At 49.5% G+C, this 16116-nt stretch overlaps 1 protein-coding gene across 8 annotated transcripts in view; it reads left to right on the top strand.

Moving 5' to 3' along the window:
- Positions 1-16116, top strand: part of COL6A3 (collagen type VI alpha 3 chain) — an 80453-nt gene that overhangs the window by 24089 nt on the left and 40248 nt on the right. For 3 of the 8 annotated variants that reach the window (XM_043578257.1, XM_043578255.1, XM_043578253.1), the window contains 7 exons: positions 2352-2936; positions 4630-5229; positions 6566-7138; positions 8741-9349; positions 11394-11999; positions 13607-14221; positions 15121-15720. In XM_043578257.1, the coding sequence (XP_043434192.1) occupies positions 2352-2936; positions 4630-5229; positions 6566-7138; positions 8741-9349; positions 11394-11999; positions 13607-14221; positions 15121-15720 (4188 nt within the window). The remainder of the gene's footprint in view (positions 1-2351; positions 2937-4629; positions 5230-6565; positions 7139-8740; positions 9350-11393; positions 12000-13606; positions 14222-15120; positions 15721-16116) is intronic. The other 5 variants (XM_043578259.1, XM_043578256.1, XM_043578254.1 and 2 more) reach the window with 3 other exon arrangements.

Genomic DNA, 16116 nt, shown 5'->3' with positions numbered 1-16116 from the left:
GGGCTGTACACAGAAGAACAGGGGGAGAGAGCTTTGGACAGGGTGGCCGGGGAAGGCCAGTTGGAGAAGCCGCAAGATAGAAAGGGGGCAGCAGGTGAAGAACAAAGGGACGGTGTTCCAGGTGCCGTGGCTCTGGGGCACCGAGGAGCCTGGCTGCTTTCCAGAACTTTCAGCAGGCCATGGGGCTGGAGCTCGTTTGATACATGGAGGCTGGAGAAGCAACCAGTTTAGGGGGTGAGCGTGAAGCCTAGTGCCGACGGCGTGTCTCAAGGGCTGGAGAGGTTGCCAGGGCCCCGAGCTGCTAAGAAGCTGAGGAGAATGAGACCAAGAGCCCCACTGCGTGTGTCCACATGTGCAGGTCACTGTGGCCCTGGCAGATCAGTGTCACTGCAGTGCCGGGGGCGCGTGGAGAGGAGGGGCGGGAGAAGCGGGTGAGGGCAGAGGACGCACCCTGCAGGGGGTAGTGGTGCAGGTGAGGCCAGCAGCCCACTGACTGGCAGGACCTTCAGTTTCACCTCCCAACAAGGGTGTTTCAAACCCAGTCCGAGCAGAAGACAGCTCTGTTTGGGTTGGCATCACATGCCAGGAAGGGGGACGTCACTTACTGGAGGTGGGGGGGGGGCTGCCACTCAACAGCTGAGTGAGTCAGCCTGCTGGTCGGGGTGACAGCTGACCTGTCTTTTTATTCATCTCCCGTGTATATTGCATACATATATGTCTATACAGGCATGGGATGCCGGAATCTCAGTCACACTTCTACATCAATGGTGTAGGAGGGCTGTGTGTGTGTGTGTGTGTGTGTGTGTGTGTGTGCCTCCAGGCAGGTTCACTATCCATGTGTGCATGAAATGCCACACGTGTGGTTAACCGTGCATACATGCATATGTGTGCACATACGCATGTCTTTTACGTACATGTTGAGGGAAGGAGAGGGCAGGGCCGTGTGGCATTCCGTGTCTTTCACACGTACATAGAGGGAGAATCCCGCGTGTATGCACGTCTCTACGGAGAGCTTAAGGACTTGGAATTCATTCTCTGTACCACAAGCTGATGGCAAAGCAGTGGTCTCCATGTGCCTGTCCTTGTGTGCTTTGCATCTATGTGTGCATTTACGTGTTTTCTCTTTTCGTATAAATTCTTTTGATGTTTTATTTATTTTTGAGAGAGAGAGGAGAGAGAGAGAGAGAGAGAGAGAGAGAGAGAGAGACTGAGCGCGAGTGGGGGAGGGGCAGAGAGAGAAGGAGACACAGAATCTGAAGCAGGCTCCAGCCTCTGAGCTGTCAGCACAGAGCCCGACGCGGGGCTTGAACTCATGAGCTTTGAGATCATGACCTGAGCTGAAGTTGGATGCTGAACCAACTGAGCCACTGAGGCGCCCCTACGTGTTTTCTCTTAAAGAGGAGAGTTTGGACGAGTGATGTCCGTATAGTCAAACGTCAAGGTATATAATCCATCTGGCAGTGTGGAGTATTGGAGGCCTCCTCACGTCCAGATACTTAATAAACTGTAAGCGCTCCTCCCTCTATATCCTTGTGAGTGTTGGAAGTCCTAGCAGGTTTTTGGATTGGGTGTCATGCCTGACACGGTACTTTGTGCCCACAGCTCAGGTGGGCGTACGGCAGGTGGACACAAGCTTAGAGTCACAAGCTAGTGACCTTGCCCAGCTGTCTTTGCTTTGTAGTTTATCACAGTCCTGATACGTAAGTTGCACCTTCATGGTGCAGGTCTCTTAAATGAAAATCCTTCTGTGCCTCTTGCTGGTTTTGACATCGATTTCCTTTTTATAAGTTTTATGATGTCAAGGAATTGTTTTTGGTTTTTTTTTTCATTGCCTGAAAAACCCAGGCACGGAGAAGAGAACGGAAGGCAACGGGGGTGTGCCTGCTCTATACTTTTGTACTTGGCAGTGGGTGTTTATGAAGTCACAGTTGTGAGATGAAGTGCCCTCTGTGTAGACACTGATCGCTCCTTTAAGTATTTAAGATCTAGCTTCATTCTGGACCCTAAAACCTAACCTACAGACTTTTGGCAGAAAAGGGCTTCCTGGCTTTTTTACTGACAACATGCTGCACAGGTGGTTGCTAAAGCTCATTTTGTTTTTGTGCAACTATTTTGTCAAAGGTACTAAGGGGGTGGGGGTGGGTGGGTCGGGAGCCCTACCTGCCACCCCCTAGGGAGGATGCAGCTGTCACTGATGTGTGTTACGACTGGTTCTTCGGGGACTCCCGCTGACCTCACATTGGCCAGAGCAGATGGGAGTGCCCCTTGAGTAGCGTTAGCCGTAGAGACGGTCGTAGTTGAATGTGACAGGTAAGGCCATTGTACTCACCTTATAACGTTGCTACCTACAGTCATTGAAGTCAACAAGAGAGACATAGTTTTCCTGGTGGATGGCTCATCCGCACTGGGACTGGCCAACTTCAATGCAATCCGAGACTTCATTGCCAAAGTCATCCAGAGGCTGGAAATCGGACAGGATCTTATCCAAGTGGCAGTGGCTCAGTATGCAGACACTGTGAGGCCAGAGTTTTATTTCAATAGCTACCCCAGTAAAAGGGAAGTCATTGCCGCCGTGCGGAGAATGAAGCCCATGGAAGGCTCGGCCCTGTACACGGGCTCTGCTCTGGACTTTGTTCGGAATAACCTGTTCACTAGCTCGGCTGGCTACCGGGCCGCCGAGGGGGTCCCAAAGCTTCTGGTGCTGGTTACAGGCGGTAAGTCCCTAGATGAAATCAGCCAGCCTGCCCAGGAGCTGAAGAGAAGCAGCATCATGTCCTTTGCCATTGGGAACAAGGTTGCCGACCAGGCTGAGCTGGAAGAGATTGCTTTCGATTCCTCCCTGGTGTTCATCCCCGCCGAGTTCCGAGCCGCCCCTTTGCAAGGCGTGTTGCCCGGCTTACTGGCGCCTCTCAGGACCCTCACCGGAACCACTGAAGGTATGGTGGGGAGCAAGTCAGATGCACAGCAGGGTGGTCTCCAGGCAGAGCCTTTGAGCTTAGATGAGAGATGGCTCTTAAATGATGGAAATGAGAATGATAAACAGAATTTATTTCGGGCTTCCTTTAGTTGGGGATTGTGTGACTTAAATGCCATATGATACGGATGTATGTTTTAAAATGCCATATGATAAGAATTGTATGAACTTGCCAAATCATCAAGTAGAAATCTTATGACGGAAGCTATAGGACCAGGACCACTCGTCCTTACTGCTTCTGGCCTAGGAGGTCACTTCTCAGTTGTTACCTCTTGTCAGATCCCAGGGCTCTGTGTCTCCCAGTGACTCCTGTCCAGCCTCCTTCTGCCACCACCAAGATGTGGCCTGGCTCTTGCTTTCCTGAGCTGACAGTCCCCTCTCAGTGGCCCAGCCCCGAACGGTGCAGAACATTAACCCTCTCTCCTTTTTCTAAGGGCCTTTCCTTCAGTCAGTGAATGGGCATGGAGACAAAAAGCCCAGTGGTTTCTAAAATCTTTCATTTAATATGATTGTCAGGGAAAGGTTATTTTGAAAGACACGATAGCGGTCTATGAGCTTACAAGTGGATGAGTACAATTCGCCGTCCTTAACGAAGATGAATATCACGCCAACCAGCTTTTCCGCCACACAAGTGCACCACTGGAGGACTGTTGGATGCATGACTCACGTTGCATGATGCATGCTTTCTCCCCAGGCTCTCTGCTCTTCCAAAAGCCTCCTTCTCTTCTCCTTACCTCCTGCACACTTCCGGTCCACACTTTCATGGCCAAAGTTGATGGATAGACCGTAGGATGAAATTAGTTGTTAGGTTTAAATTTTAGGGAGACACCAGGGAACAGAGGGGAGATAATTTTCCTAAAGGCACGTTGTACTAAATGTGTTGCTACGTATCCTCTAATTTGAGCACTCTACTTGTGATTCATCGTGTGTACAACCTCAGCCAGACGTGGCAGCTAGTGTTTTTGTACTTGAATGTCTTTCCACGATGCTATTATCTCACCTTGGAGGAATTCCTACGGGCTCTCCCATTGGATTATTGCCCGACAATGCTGTGACTCCCCACAGAAGAAGGGTACCGGTAGAGAGTGACAAAGGGCTGGTCCTAGGAATGCTTCAGGATGAGAACATTCCAGTTTTATTATTATTTTTTTAAACCTTCAGGATCTCATGTTCTCAGGTGGACTCGGGCTAACACTCGTAATCTATCCGTAAGTGGAAATCTCTCTGCAGATGTGTAGAGGTGAATCCCGGGGACCCCCGTCTCACACACGTAAACCTGACCGTGACTGTGGTCATAGATAGGACTGAGGCAGAAAGGCACAGGTCCCTGGTAGCGTTCGCTTCTAGGGAAGGAACGTTCCACTTGGAGGATTCTGATCATTTTTGTTGGTTGCAAACGTCCTAACTTTGGCACTGTATCTTTCCGCGAGCCAACTTGGTTTCGTCAACTTGGCTATCGATATGCCTCACAAACACCAGCCGCCACCGGTGGAAAATATGCAGCCCTCTGCCATATTTTACGAGATGGACGTGCTTTGCCTCACCGACTGTCTGTGTGTTCTGAATGTTGGCATGTGTGCCCCGTGTCGCAGGCACACATGGCATGCCCTCCGCGGTTGTCTGTGTCTCACTTTGTTTTCTGTGCTCCACTGCAGTTCACGTAAACAAAAGGGATATCATCTTTCTTTTGGATGGATCGTTCAACGTTGGCAAGACCGATTTCCCTTATGTGCGGGACTTTGTAATGAACGTAGTTAACAGCCTTGATGTCGGCAGCGACAATATCCGTGTCGGTTTAGTGCAATTTAGCGACACGCCAGTAACAGAGTTCTCCCTAAACACATACCAGACAAAGTCAGATTTGCTTGCTCATCTGAGGCAGCTGCAGCCCAAGGGGGGGTCGGGCCTGAACACCGGCGCGGCCCTGAGCTATGTCCATGCCAACCACTTCACCGAAGCTGGCGGCAGCAGGATCCGCGAACACGTGCCACAGCTCTTGCTCCTGGTCACGGCCGGGCAGTCCGAGGACTCCTATGGGCAAGCTGCCAACGCCCTAGCGCGCGCAGGCGTCCTGACCTTTTGTGTGGGAGCTAGCCAGGCGAATAAGGCAGAGCTTGAGCAGATCGCTTTTAACCCGAGCCTGGTGTATCTCATGGACGATTTCAGCTCCCTGCCAGCCTTGCCTCAGCAGCTGATTCAGCCCCTAACCACATATGTTAGTGGAGGTGTGGAGGAAGTTCCATTCGCCCAGCCAGGTAAAGCTCCCCAGCTGCGCGGGGCTCCCTTCCCCCAACACTTCCCCGGTGGCAGGTGGCCCAGCCTGAACTCCAGCGTGCGGTGAACTGTAGAAGAAGACCGGATTTCTGTGCTTGAAGTAATTTGGGGGCTTGAGACACTGTACCAGCAAGTTGAGGTTCTCTGTCTAAGGTTCATTAATGAAAGAAAGGTCTGGGAAACGCAGCTTATGTCCCTCCCGTCTTATCCCGGCTCCCCCCACCACCTTTTTTTGCCCCAGTGCCCGTGAAGTTTCTGGAACACACATCCAGACGGAAGGGAGAGCGCGAGGGATTGACGCCCTCTCGTATCGGAGAGTGCGTTGGGGCCGGTTAGAAATATTAACTAACTTAAGTATAGGAAAAGAAAACAACAACAAAAAAAGACAGTGACATTATTTTATTTATATGATTCTGTCATGTTCAACATCTGCTGTACACACAAAAGTTATTTTTTGCAAACCCAACAAGGGCTGCATCTTTATGTGATGATAAAATGATTTCCAAAGGAAGTCGGGAATATTACTGTTCTTGCAGATTAATACGGTGCTGAGGCCCGGATGCGTGGGACCTGCCAGCTTATGGACACCACACAGAGGGGGAGCAAGACTGAGCCAGTTTGAAACCTAATCAAATACCTCCAAGAACCGTTTGACCTGAAAGTTATGTTCCCGTTACATGCTACATGTTGTGGCCCCCTGTGGGCCTTCAGCCCTGTTTCCTGTTGGCTTAGTATAGCAGATTGGGATGCACTGACAGACAGCCTGACCCACAGAGGAACGATGGGTGCTATTTGGGGTCCTGGCCCATAACTTCAAACTTAGTGAAAAGAAAATCCCGTTAGAGCAGATATGTGTCAACTCAGTTATCTATGGGTGGCTAACCCGCATCAGCCTCTGGCGCTAAAGACTGGTCAATTTTTAAGACAAAGGACAATAAGGACCACGTTTTCCGTAGCTTGATTTATAACGGCTTGAAAACACTGTTCTCTTACAGTGATTGCCCCCGAGAATAGGACCCTCTGGGGCTTATGTTGTTTTGCTTTGTGGAAGAAGCACGGTGTGGGATCGGGTAGACCCCTCCGGTCCTAGGCCTTGGCAGATACGAACTGCTCTGAAATGGGGCGTCTTAATGACAGCTGGTGCTTGAGGCTTCGACAGCGGGTTTTCTCCCCTCTTGCTGGTACAGTGATCATCAGATGAATTATGTGACACCCCCCCCCCCCCCGTTACCAAATCCTAGTGGCGCTGGGCTGAAGTCACTCTGGTGCCCGTTAGGTTCTCATCCCTCACTGTGTCCTAACCTACTTCTGTTGTAGAAAGCAAGCGAGACATTCTGTTCCTCTTTGACGGCTCAGCCAATCTCGTGGGCCAGTTCCCTGCTGTCCGCGACTTCCTCTACAAGGTTATCGACGAGCTTGACGTGAAGCCTGATGGGACCCGGATTGCGGTGGCTCAGTACAGCGATGATGTCAGGGTGGAGTCCCGTTTTGATGAGCACCAGAACAAACCCGAGATCCTGAATCTCGTGAAGAGAATGAAGATCAAGACGGGCAAAGCCCTCAACCTGGGCTACGCGCTGGAGTACGCGCAGAGATACATTTTTGTGAAGTCCGCCGGAAGCCGGATCGAGGATGGAGTGGTTCAGTTCCTGGTGCTGCTAGTTGCAGGAAGGTCCTCGGATCGTTTGGACACGCCGGCACTCAACCTGAAGCAGAGCCAGGTGGTGACCTTCATACTGCAGGCCAAGAACGCAGATCCCGCCGAGCTGGAGCTGATGGTGCCGTCCCCCGTCTTCATCCTGGCCGCGGAGTCACTCCCCAAGATCGGAGACCTTCAACCACAGATCGTCAATCTCTTAAAATCCGTGCAGGATGGGGCGCCGACACCAGGTACGGCATGGGAATTCTGGTTGCTTCTGCGGCCCGGTACCTTAGGGTATGAGTGACAGTAGGCCGCTGACTCTTTCCCCACTTGAATTGTCTAACGGTTCTCAGGGCAAAACAGGAGAATCCGGGTGACAGGAGAGTATTTCATCATTAGGGTCACCTGGGTGGCTCAGTCGGTTAAGCCTCTGACTTTGGCTCAGGGCACGATCTCACGGTTCATGAGTTTGAGCTGTGCGTGGGGCTCTGTGCTGACAGTGTGGAGCCTGCTTGGGATTCTCTCTCCCTCTGTCTCTGCCCCTCCCCTCCTTGAGTGCTCTCTCCACCCCCCCCCCCACTCTGTATCTCAAGATAAAACTTCAAACAAATTAAAACAATAAGTTAAAAAAATAATTTCTCATAATTAGGTACTTGATAAAGATTTAGACATATCAGTAGTTAAAAATCCATTTAAAAACACTATTTTTACTATAAGCACAATAAAAGCCACACCCGTGGATACATTGTAGCTAAAACAGTCTTCATCGGTATGATCTACCAATGTCTTATTTTAAGCGGGTCTCACCGTGCTGTAATTCATCCACAGTCCACTTACCAAGAATATAAGGTGTGATGAGAGGGGGATAGATCCCGCACCCTAACTGCTGACCTAAAATTTCCAGCTGCTACTCCACGTTACCATGACTTGGTGTTTAACCGCTTTCCATTTATTGGTAAAAATGTGGTGAAGAAAGTCGTTAATTGCACCTATAATAACCCTTTGGAAAAAAACCCGAGAATTTCCAACTTCTACATTGACCAGGGGGCCCACACGCTGTTGGCTTTGGATGGTGACCCAGACATCTGGTCTATACGTTTCCCTGTTGCCCCGCTGTGACTTACAACAAATCATTTGAACCCCCCTCTGTGCAACATGCTAATGGGCAGGCAGGATGTACCTACCGTCCTGTTTCTCCCCTGCCCAACACCGTTTCTTGAGGACACCTTGGAAAGTTGACAATGCTGCACAGGCACCAAAGGTTCTAAATTAAAGGCCTGTCCTTCTGTCTACCTACCTGTCTGTATTGCTGTATTCATTTTTGATTTCCGCTGTGCCAAATTACCATAAATTTAGTGGCTTAAAACAAAATGAATGCATCGTCTTCCGTTTTCGAGGTCAGCAATCCGAAACCAGTTTCACTGGGCTAAAAGCAAGGTGTCAGCCAGATTGCACTCCTTTGGGAGGCTCTGGTGGGTCATCCATTTCCTTGCCTCGTGTGGCCTTCGCTCCTTGGCTTGTGGACCCTTCCTGCATCTTCAAAGCAGCAGCGAACCCTCTTCTCTCTTCTCTGATCTCTGCTTCTACCTTAAAGTTCTTCCTTGAACTCTCATCGTCTCCTCTCCCTCTTAGAAGGACACGGGATTGCTTACACTGGGTCTGCCTGGATAATCCAGGATAATTTTCTCATTCCCCAAGCACTTAATTCAGTCATACCCGCAAAGTCCCCTTCACAAGTTCTGGGGATTCTTGATCGGCTACCTCTGTGGGGCCATTCTTCAGCCCTCCATGATCTGTAGGAGATGGTCCCTCTCGGGTCCTGTGTGTCATGGATGCTGTCTGTCTCCCAGTTTCAGGTGAAAAGGATGTGGTGTTTCTGATAGATGGCTCTGAGGGTGTCAGGAGCGGCTTCCCACTGTTGAAAGAGTTTGTCCAGAGAGTGGTGGAGAGCCTGGATGTGGGCCCAGACCGGGTTCGTGTGGCCGTGGTACAGTACAGCGACCGGACCAGACCTGAGTTCTACCTGAATTCATACATGGACCAGCAGAGTGTGGTCAGTGCCATACGCAAGCTGGCCCTCCTGGGAGGGCCGGCCCCCAACACCGGGGCCGCCCTGGACTTTGTCCTGAGGAATATCCTGATCAGCTCGGCCGGAAGCAGGATAGCAGAAGGTGTCCCCCAGCTCCTGATCGTCCTCACGGCTGACAGGTCTGGGGATGACGTGAGGGGCCCCTCCGTGGTCCTGAAGAGGGGAGGGGCAGTGCCCATTGGCATTGGCATCGGGAACGCCGACATCACAGAGATGCAGACCATCTCCTTTATCCCCGACTTTGCCGTGGCCATTCCCACCTTCCGGCAGCTAGGGACCGTCCAGCAGGTGATCTCCGACAGAGTGATTCAGCTCAGCCGGGAAGAGCTGAGCAGGCTGCAGCCAGTTTTGCTCCCCCCAACGAGCCCAGGTAAGGAGGGGATTCCTTGGGTCATTGTTTCTAGAAACATCCGGGGCTACTCGTTTGGCCCGTGGGCTCTGAGTGTTCTCTGTTGGTTTCCTCTGCCTTGTGGGGTGGGGGGCGGGGACTGGCTTTTCATGAAGAATTAGGAGCCGTGTGCCTTTGGTCTCAGTGGCTGGAAGTGGCACAGGCCTGGGGACATGCTGAGATTCATGTTTGGGGCCAAATTAAAGTTTCAAAGAGGGGCAGGTGCATGCTTTAGTGCAGACCCCCCAAGTCTGTGTAGAGGCTTCTGCACAGATATCAGAAGGGACAGGGCCATCTAGCTGGTGGCCCTAGTTCAATGTCAGTTCTATGCTGCCCCTGGCAGGTCCAGTTGGCAGTCTTCTGTGATCAGGGAGGGAGCTTGACCATAGGGTCCACCCAGCTGGGGGCACAGTCTCTGAAATATTGGTGTTTCTAGAGCCCAAGAGTGATGATTGCTTTTGACTTGCCTGGTGCTAAGAAGTAAATGGATTAACTGGCAGTATCCCAACTTGCTCTTATGACTGCAAGATTTATTCTATTTCATTGTTCCTGTGCCCCTTTTCTAGGCCTGGTTACAGTAAACTAGAAAGCAGTGGGAGCCTGGCCGCTGAAGGGGCACTAAGATGTGTCCAACCCCCTCAAAATACCCACTGAGGGCCTGCCTCCCCAGGGTACTCAGGTGGGGAGGCTCACAGTGGTGGAAAGCCAGCAGCATCCTTGTTCCCTGTGGCTTACATCCTACTGAGTGCCATCTGAAGCCTCATGGCATGGAGAGGGGGAAAAGGGAAAGGCAGGGGGGAACAGAAGGAAGCCAGGAATAGAAGAAGCAAGTGAGAGAAGAGTCAGATGCCAGATACGGTGCCCTTTGGGTGAATGAAGGAGGTGAGGGTGACGGACGTGGTGTTGTTTAAAAGGGCCGGCGTTTCCTCGCTGGTGTCCAGGACAGAGTGCGGCAGGCCCCACAGGCCTCCGTGGCATGTTCTAAATGGTTTGTGATCAAATAAGTTTGGGAAACAGAGAGAGAGGTTCCCCCCTCTAATTGATGTGTTTTGCATATCTCCAATACAATACAAGAATGACACGTTTCCAAAACTTATTTGGCTGCAGGGTCCTTTTATCTATGATGCCTCCTGAGGTACCAGTGTTCCCAAGAATGCACTTTGGAAATCTTGTCGTAGTGCATATGCAACTTCTTTATTTTAAACACAAGCATATATGTCTATAGCATGGCTGCTCTCCCACACTTCAAAATGAGTATTTTCTACCTTCACCTTCTTCCTTTCCCACGTCTTCTACACTCTTCTTCTTACCAGAACTGCTATCCATATCTCAGCCCTGACCTGTTTCCAGGTGAGCTGTCTCTGCCTCCAGGACACCTGCCCCTCCGAGCAACCCAAGGGCGCCACTCACCATTCTCTGTCCTGCCTCACTGGCTCTCCAATGAGGATGGGAAGGATGATTCCCTTTACAATATAAACATATCACTTTTTCTTCTTTCTTAAAAACTCTCTCTTGATGCCTGCTCCCCTCTCCAATAGTGCCTGAATCTTTTAAAAGAATTCTCTCAATCTTCACAATCCCTCTCTTAGCCCACCCCCATCTGTCATTCGCTGTAGCCACTCCACAGAAAGCACTCTTGTCAAGGTCTTTACATCTGGAAAACCCAATGGTCAATTCTCAGATGCCCTTCTGCTTGATCTAAGAGAACCTGATACATGTCACAGTTAAGATCACCTCCTTCCTGAAACACCATCCCTATTTTGTCCAGACATGGCTCTTGTGTATCTACTCTCTGCCTCCCTCAGAGTTTCTCCTCTTTATCCTTTTCTGGTTCTTCCTCTTCTCCCTGGCTTGTAATCACTGCAATGCCAGGACTAACTACCAGGACTGGTATTTTAGCTATAATGGCCAGAATTAGGATACTTTTCCCATCAGGTGGTGGTTCCATGACAGACTGGGAGGTGGTTCATGAACACTAAGAATTTGGTGCCAACAAATGTGAAACCCGCGGTAACGTGATTTGCAGGTGTCGGAAACAAGAAGGATGTGGTCTTTCTCATCGATGGGTCCCAAAATGCTGGCCCTGAATTCCAGTACATCCGCACCCTCATCGAGAGGCTGGTTGACTACCTGGACGTGGGCTTCGACACGACTCGGGTGGCAGTCATCCAGTTCAGCGAGGACCCCAGAGTGGAATTTCTGCTGAATGCCCATTCCAGTAAGGATGAAGTACAGAATGCAGTGAGGCGGCTGAGGCCCAAAGGCGGGAGGCAGATCAACATTGGGGGTGCCCTGGAGTACGTGTCAAGGAATATCTTCAAGAGGCCACTGGGAAGCCGGATTGAAGAGGGTGTCCCTCAGTTCCTGGTCCTCATTTCTTCTGGGAAGTCTGATGACGAGGTAGACGATTCCGCGGCAGAGCTCAAGCAGTTTGGTGTGGCGCCATTTGCGGTCGCAAGGAATGCAGACCAGGAACAGTTGGTTAAGATCTCCCTGAGCCCCGAGTATGTGTTCTCGGTGAGCACCTTCCGGGAGCTGCCAAGCCTGGAGCAGAAACTGCTGACCCCCATCACAACCCTGACCTCAGAGCAGATACAGCGGATCCTAGCCAGCACTCGCTATCCTTCTCCAGGTAAGATGGGGTATTTATTGTGGCTCTCTGAGTATTTTTGATATAAAAAAATAACAAGTTCGAAGATCCATAGTACTCGTGATAAGTTAAAATAAAGGGACACCTAATATTGAGCCAGTTATGTCAGTGGCTTGTTGCAAGGAGGGAGGATGCACATGACGGTGAACCACGGAGCGTCTCAGTAGAGGGTGTTAGGTCTTAGGATAGGATCAGAGCCTGCGGTAGGCAATTTTGTGGGAGGCTTAAGGAAATACGATTTGGCCTGGATTGGATATTGTCAAGAAGTGGAAGTAATTCTATGATTTGGTATCTTTCTTCATCTTATGGCTACAGCTGTAATTGGTGAAGAAGCAGTAGTCGCTCCTATTAGCAGGGAGGGCAGGTGTTTGGTTATTTTCATCTTCATTTTGTCAGTGTGGACCTATGATTCTGATGTTCTGTGAAATCTTTTGTGTTCTACAGGAGAACCCAAGGCCTGGCTCTGTGTGCTGGGCCAGCTTTTCTCTTTCTCAGTGTAAATGGCTGAGTTCTATGACTTGCTCAGCTTTTGCTGTGCTGTGTTTCCATTACAAGTAGCCCTACGATTTATGAAGCAAAAGACAGGCCGAACTTGTTGAGTGGCAACATAGGACTAGTTGATAAAATAGCCTCCAAGAAGTACCTAGAATTCTAATTAAAAGGAAAACATGGCTCATCTTTCCCAGGACTTTTGGATTAGTTTTGTAGCTAAAAATAGACTCACGTAAAGAAAATAGGGGAATTAACAGTGAAAACAAAAAAATTGTATAAATGCTAGGGATATGTGGGCAAGAAGAAATAGAAATAGAAAAAAAAAAGAAGAAATACCATGAGTCAAACACCTGGGGAGCTGTTGTGGCACACTGGGAGACAGTTGGCATTCTCCGGGTGTCACTACCTAAGTGGTGGCCTTGGACAGAGAGGACTTTTGACCTTAGCTGGCTCCCTCTTCTTGTACACCAGTGATGTTCTGGGAGATCTTGATCCCTTCTGGTAGTAACAGCTCATGATTTTATAGATTCTGGTAATCCAGTTGCTAACTGCTGTTTACATTTTTAAAACTGGTTGTAACCCAGACTTCAAAGCCATAATTAAAATAGAGTAAACTTAGACACTTTTGGAGAACTTCAAAGATTTTAAGAAGTGGAAATTGTTTTGGTGAAAAAAGCTCAATTTTTAATGAGGAGTTAAAAAAATTTAATGTTTATTTATTTTTGAGAGAGAGAGAGAGAGAGCAAGCAGGGGAGGGGCAGAGAGAGAGGGAGACACAGAAACCAAAGCAGGTTCCGGGTTCCAAACTGTCAGCACAGAGCCCGATGTGGGGCTTGAACTCATGAATCGAACTGTGAGATCATGACCCGAGGTGAAGTCGGATGCGTAACTGACTGAGCCACCCAGGTGCCCCTTAATGATTAATTTTAAAAAGCTCAAGAGATAAACACATGTGCGTTAGCTTGTAATTTTAATGCTAGTTAACACTGTGCAAGATAGTGCAAGATAGTTCCGAGTTCAGAAACAAAAGCCGAAACAAAGCCAAAGAAACACCAGTCACATACTGAGTTTTCCTCTTCCTTTCTTTCTATCCACAGATGTTGAGAGTGATGCTGCAGACATTGTCTTCCTAATTGATAGCTCTGACAACGTCAGGCCAGATGGCATCGCGCATATTCGGGACTTTGTTAGCAGAATTGTTCGCAGACTCAACATTGGCCCCAACAAAGTGAGGATTGGGGTTGTACAGTTCAGCAATGAGGTCTTCCCAGAATTCTACCTGAAGACCCACAGATCCCAGGCCCCTGTGCTTGATGCAATACGTCGCCTGAGGTTCAAAGGGGGGTCCCCGCTGAATACCGGCAAAGCTCTGGAGTTTGTGGCAAGAAATCTCTTTGTCAAGTCTGCTGGGAGCCGGATAGAAGATGGCGTACCTCAACACCTGGTTCTGTTTCTGGGTGGAAAATCCCAGGATGATATTTCCAGGTTTTCACAGGTGATTAGCTCCTCAGGGATTGTGAGTTTAGGGGTAGGAGACCGAAATGTGGACAGAACAGAGCTGCAGACCATCACCAATGACCCCAGACTGGTCTTCACGGTGCGAGAATTCAGAGACCTCCCCAACATAGAAGAAAAAATCATGAACTCTTTTGGACCTTCCGGGATCACACCTGCACCTCCAGGAGTGGACATACCGTCTCCCTCACGGCCAGGTATGACCTCTGGGACACATAACCACAGAGTGTGACATCTGTTATTTTTTAATTGAAAAAAAAAATGCAATTAGCATGTATTTTAATAGTTTTCTTCTGTTATGGTCGTTGCTGCATATAATATTAGAAACTAAATCCTGGAAAAATGACTTAGTTGAAACTGTAGAAGGAAACATAACCCGGAAAGCATAGGGTCATTAATTCTTCCGTGAGGCTTCTATGAGGCTAGTTGTAGCCCCGCTGAAAGGTTCTATGAAGGTGCATTGAGGACTAACCACAGATTCACTGGCTCTCAGAATAGGACAGCATCTTTGAGGTTGGCCAATCCATACCCCTCTTTTACTCCAGTCTTCATTGTTTGATTATAATTAGGAAATTACCATCAAATGCCTTTCGCTTTTGGCGGGCTTCTATGGAGCTCTTAGCATGCTGGCAGGCAGCCCTTCCAAGGTGTATAGGGTCTACTTCCAGTCTATTTCTCCCAGCCCTTTTTCGTTCTGCCTCTAGCATATCTCTCCCAACACCCGTCAGACACCATTGTTTATTTCTGACCAGAAGGATCGTGTTGAGCGGCATTTCCTAAAACATCTGAGTTCATGGACCGTTGAATCTGCCATAAGGCCCTTTTGCATGGGATAACCAGGACTCAGTTCTCAGTTTCCCTGCGTCCTCCTGCCTCCTCCTGCCTCCTAGCTTTTTGTTCAGATGATTTATCATTTATCTTCTTGTTTTTAGCATGATGGTGGCTGTGAATTTGGGCCCTGTAGAGGCATGGAATAAAGCAAAGGTGTCTGCTGTGAACGAGTTACAAGAATGCCTTTTTTCAGTTATTTTACACTTTGTGTATTTGTTCTGGATATGGAAACCAAATTTCTCATTTCCATTTTAACCGCTTTTAGAGAAAAAGAAAGCAGACGTTGTGTTCCTGTTGGACGGCTCCATCAATTTCAGGAGGGACAGTTTCCAGGAAGTGCTCCGTTTCGTGTCTGAAATTGTGGACACACTGTATGAGGGGGGCGACTCCATCCAAGTGGGGCTGGTCCAGTACAACTCGGACCCCACCGATGAGTTCTTCCTGAGGGACTTTACCACCAAGCAGCAGATTATCGACGCTATCAACAAAGTGGTCTACAAAGGGGGGAGACACGCAAACACCAAGGTGGGCCTCCAGCACCTGCGGCTGAATCATTTCGTGCCGGAGGCGGGCAGCCGCCTGGATCAGAGGGTCCCTCAGATAGCATTTGTGATCACGGGCGGGAAGTCGGTGGAGGATGCCCAGGAAGCCAGCCTGGCTCTCACCCAGAGAGGTGTCAAAGTGTTTGCCGTGGGCGTGAAGAACATCGACTCAGAGGAGATTGGGAAGATCGCATCCAACAGCGCCACGGCGTTCCGTGTGGGGAACGTCCAGGAGCTGTCTGAGCTGAGCGAGCAAGTTTTGGAAACTCTGCATGATGCGATGCATGAAACCTTGTGTCCGGGTGTGACCGATGTTTCCAAAGGTAACCAATCCCCTTTAGGTACATTTTCATCCTGTCATGCCAATGTGGAGCATCTGTTGAGAGGGAGAGAGAGAATCCCAAGCAGGCTCTGCACTAAAAGCATGGAAAGCAGTGTGGGGCTTGAACCCACGAACTACGGCATCGTGACCTGAGCTTAAGTCGGACACTTAGCCGACTGAGCCACTCAGGTGCCCCTGGACCTAGTTTAGATATTTAGATGCCCGCTGCTGGCCTATGGATTCCTTGAGCCTTTGGCTGCTTCAGGCATTCTGCTTACCCAACTGTGTGGGTTGGATCCTGGTAACCACTTAGCCCCTGTTATCGATAAGGATATCTTATCTTTCAGGGTAAGAGTGGAAGTCTGTATTTTCTTGATCTTATAAGATGTATTTTCCC

This window comes from Prionailurus bengalensis, chromosome C1 (assembly GCF_016509475.1).
Source record: "Prionailurus bengalensis isolate Pbe53 chromosome C1, Fcat_Pben_1.1_paternal_pri, whole genome shotgun sequence".
Taxonomy (NCBI): domain Eukaryota; kingdom Metazoa; phylum Chordata; class Mammalia; order Carnivora; family Felidae; genus Prionailurus; species Prionailurus bengalensis.
The sequence above is the reverse complement of the archived record's forward strand: the minus strand, read 5'-3'. Positions and strand labels throughout refer to the sequence as shown.